General features: G+C 39.7%; 1 protein-coding gene across 1 annotated transcript; it reads right to left on the bottom strand.

Moving 5' to 3' along the window:
• Nucleotides 1-62: 62 nt before the first annotated feature.
• Nucleotides 63-2,483, bottom strand: LOC138007448 (cartilage matrix protein-like). The gene is made up of 3 exons (XM_068854349.1): nt 2,139-2,483; nt 1,319-1,714; nt 63-768 (listed from the first exon to the last, which is right to left on the bottom strand). The coding sequence occupies exons 1-3, from the start codon at nt 2,266-2,268 to the stop codon at nt 467-469; spliced, it is 828 nt and encodes a 275-aa protein (XP_068710450.1). The 5' UTR covers nt 2,269-2,483; the 3' UTR covers nt 63-466.
• Between the last annotated feature and the right edge of the window lie 2,006 nt (nt 2,484-4,489).

The raw sequence follows: 4,489 nt of genomic DNA on the forward strand, positions 1-4,489 counted from the left end.
TCTTCTAAAAGTCCGAAAGTCCCCTGTTGCAAATTAATTATGCGGCGTACACACCCATTGTATTCTTAAACTATTGAGTCTTTGAAGTCATTCTCTCCTCGATTCAGCTCTCGCAATATTTTACAGTTAGTAATGGTGGACCATTAAAAAGGAAAAAATTCAGTTACTTTTTGGAAATCAAGGCTTAAAACTTGGGTCACTTAGTGTTTAGTTAACATAGTTTTGAAATCCAATCCAAATTTGGTCATAATAGCACTTTAAATATGCATATTTGAGACAGATGATTGATTCATTCATTTTTTTACGAAAATAGGCTTTCACTTTATTTCTTCCTTTTGTCATTATTACCCCTCGGCGCGTTCTGTCTAAATAAATGAAAAGACATTAAAAAATCAAGCAGTCTGCCCCAAACTTTAAAGCAACGGAACGGAATGTCAAATTTTCAAGAGCAACCTTAATGATTTTACTAGCAAAGAGATGTGTAATCGGGAACGCTATATTCCCCTGGACGGACCTCTTTTACTTTCAACGCACTAAGAGCCGTGAGATCGTTGCCGAAATCCTTAACCCGAAACAGGTAAGCTCCGTAGGGATGGGAAGATACTCCCACCATCTCGTTAATGCCATTGTTGTAAGCTCCAAACCCCATCACGTAAATCTTTACTCCATTCCTTTTCAATTGTCTGGCCTTTTCAATAGTCAAGTCTTTGTTATTTGACTGACCATCCGTGAACAGCCAAACGAACTTCCGGGTTTGCGGGCGGACACCTTCAAAAAATAACGAAAGAAGAACGTAAACTAAGGCAGCAAGCACAATGGATTTATTCCAGTTTAATATTTTTAGTTTATTTTTATTTATTATTATTTTTGGTGGTCACCTTTTTCATGGTTTTTGAAGCCGTTTTCTTGATTAAAACGATCAAGGGGGTTAAGTAGGCCGATAGCGATAAATGTTGAGCAGTTTTGGCCGAAACCGACTCTGTAAATTAAACCCCATGACAAAGTTACGGAACTATTAAACTATACACAGTCCTTGACAACTCTAAATTAATCGTTCATCTTTAACGGATTTATTTAATTGAGTGCTTTAAGAGGAGGCTTTTACTCTCAAAATGCACCAGATCTGAGGATATCTACAGCACATTGTTTCAAAATTGGCTTACTGTCTTATCTGGGTGATAAAGGATTTGGTTTCTGCGAATGTCCAAGCCAATCCTTTCTCAGCGCTGCAATCGCTTCCCGGCGAAGTGTCTTTCCGGACCTTGAGAAAAAACATTTTCCTCTGACACACAGGTTACTCTCTGTTCTAAATGCTTACCTGACGAGGTGTCATCGAACAGTTCCATCACCTTATCAAGTGCTCCTGCTGTGTTGGTACCACCGCCTGGAAAGCTGATCTGTGTGATCCTCTCAATCGCTGTAGAAGGATCCAAAAACTTGAAATTTACTGTGGCAGACGAGCTGAATGTGATTGCCGCGATCTTGGAATTCGAAGCGTATAGTGTCTCTAACGTGCGGTTAAGTGCTTCTTTTACTTTCTCAAATTCGCATCTCCCAGCTGACCCAGAACCGTCTAAGACAATAACGACGTCTTGATTGAATCCGGTAGTCTGCCTCCGGCGTCGATTAACGACACCATTTGAACGACTCATGTGTGTGAAGTTGTCCATCAGTTCGATTGAAGGGACATTAGGCGAAGGAATATTGCGAAATTCTTGAAAGAAAAATATAATCGAAAAATGTAACATAAGGTAAACGAGAGATCAACATGCATTTGTAAAGTTGGCGACGCCATCCATTCAAAATTGATGAATCTCGAGGTTAAATTCATAGAGAACGATATTGGGCTCAGGGACTCTTGATGATTACCAATGGTGAGAACGCTGCATCCCGAACGTTAAAACTGGCAAACTGTCCAGCTTTTCTCTCCTTTTAAATGTTCTGACTAAACTTAAGCTTTTTCATACTGTAGTTGTTCAAACAAAATCGTCTCAATAATATTCCTGGACCAAAACATTCCCGACAGCTTCGAACTAAACTCGGCTTGCTTCTCATATCGTTCGTTTATGGAAGAACCCTCCGATTGGACACAGCAAGACAAGCGCAGATAAATTAGATACAAATTAAGTAATACTTACTTTGGTAATCTTCGTCATGTGGATCTTTGGGTAAAGTGGCGGCTGGTCGCAAAACGTTGGCTGAGCTTTGCTCGCTAAGGAAAAAAATCACACTAATCACGATAGCGAGTTGAACACCAAGTCGCGGCATCTTTGCTCCTTTGATCTGTGCGTACTCGACTGCGAGCTATCAATGACAAATATTCACATCGATAAAGCCTTTTTACACTGTATATGAGCAAATTTACTTCCGTTGTTGCTTCGGTTTCTTAATGACAATAATTAGTTTTAACCCTTGCGCTCAGGTAAATATTCAACTCAGCTGGGTAACTGAGTTGTTCCTTTGTTGTCTGACTTCAGATGTACTTCCTGTGTTGGTTCAATTTCTTTAGGAGGGTATTCATTTCAAGTCACGCCCTTAGCTAACAAATTTTTCAACTTGAGCAGATACGAGGTATCTCCTTGTTAACCTTCCCTAAACTGTCAATGCTTCAATGGTGTTCTTATGTTTCTGTCTCTGTCTCTCTGTTACTGTATCCTCCGGAACTAAGTTCCTGTGTGACTGCAATTTGCCATCTTTCTGACCCTGGTGAATTTAGGTACAGAATTGCCCTTGTTGGCTTTATTTCATTAACCTCAGCGGATTTGTTATTTTCCATTTCAGGCCTCTTTCAGTGCAGATTACTCATTATCAGCGGAATCTCAAGGAGTTGTATTACGTTTTGCTCAAGGAGTTGTTATCAATCTCGTTTGTGGATCGTGGCTCTGGGAACGAGAATCAGTTGTTATGCTCTGACTTTCGCTGCGTACACATTTTTGTTTGGAACTGAAGCATCAAAAGAAATTTGTTTCAACCCTTGCCTTCAACGCCGTTGATGATTCCTGTTTTGACTCGAACGGGTTAGAAGTTCCCCTCTAGCTGTCACTGTTGTGAGTGTCTTCCGGTTCGGTGGAATACGCGGAGTGTGGAGTGCGCAGTCTCAACTTTTTTCATTTTCTACACTCCGCGTTTCCGCACTCCACGTATTCCGCCGAACCTTTCTTTAAACTGTTATCATGGTTTTAGCCACATGAGTGGCGACTAGCATTTTCTGCACTTTATACCGGCATCGAAAACGGAAGTAGCAACCAAAGTGCTGTCAATGGGTACAAAAATATTGTATAAGCACAAAGAGCAACATGCACGTAGCCATAAATAAGTGCATTTTATGCTTATCATAGAATATCGATATACTAATACGAAGCAAAGATTAATAACCGGTTGAAAGGATGAGCAAACTGGGCGATCGTTGGCTTTTGGATACGATTGGCAACGATTGTTTTTGTGTCAAGGGTACCCAAAGAATAGTCTCGCTAAAAATTTAATAGTTAGACTGCTCTAATCCGAGATTCTTGAAATTCGCTCTGACTGCTTGAAATATCACTTACGGCAAGTGTCATGTAGGTAAGACTTCAGAATTTAGTCTTTCCCTTTTAGGACTTAGGGACAATTTTGTGCATATATACTTTGAGAAAAAACCAGCGCCGAAAAAAATTATAATTGCCCTTAGCTGCTTTGGCTTCGTATACATTTTTGTTAGGAAAGCGCCAAAGGAGCTGTCACTGTTGTTTGTGTCTTCCTGTCTATCTCTCCATTTTTTAGCCACATTAGTGGCGACAAGCATTTTCTGCCATAACCGAGGTAAGTTTATATCGGCATCGAAAACGTAAATGTCAACGCGTACTGATCAGAAATTCTTATGAAATCGTCCTCGTTTTTGAGGATTTCAAGGAGTTTATTCTTTAGTTTGCTTTTAAATTGATTTTTATTTAGTGTTTTGATGGAGAGTTGAGTGCTGTTCCAAATCAAGGCACCTGAGATAGAGAAGGTTCTTTTCATATTTTCAGCTCTAGCTTGCTCAACATAATAATTCTCTTTAGTAACAGATCTAGTCCGGTAACTATGGACAAAAAGACAGTTTCTTGAACATATTCTTGATGTTACTGGAAGCAAGATTATTATGAACGTAATACATTAGAAGGCTCATTTACTCAAACAGCAAGAATGATATCGGCAGCTGTTTTGTTTCTAAGAATAATGGGATAACATGAGCTCTTGGATTACTGAAGAACATTAGCCTAAGGGCTCTCTTTTGGAGAACTAGTAGCTTATGAAGGTGTGTCTCAGCAGCCTTGACCCGGCCCCAAGATACCATACAGATACCATTGTTCAGATAGGGAAAAATTAAAGAGCGGTATACGGTGAGCAGTACATGACGGAGAACAAAATTTCTGAGCTTGGCAATAATCCCGATTGTTTTTCGGACTTTTTGACAGATGTAATCTATGTGATAATTCCATGAGAGGTTCGAATCATGAGTATACCAAGATAT

Source organism: Montipora foliosa, chromosome 6 (genome assembly GCF_036669935.1).
Source record: "Montipora foliosa isolate CH-2021 chromosome 6, ASM3666993v2, whole genome shotgun sequence".
In the NCBI taxonomy this organism is placed as follows: domain Eukaryota; kingdom Metazoa; phylum Cnidaria; class Anthozoa; order Scleractinia; family Acroporidae; genus Montipora; species Montipora foliosa.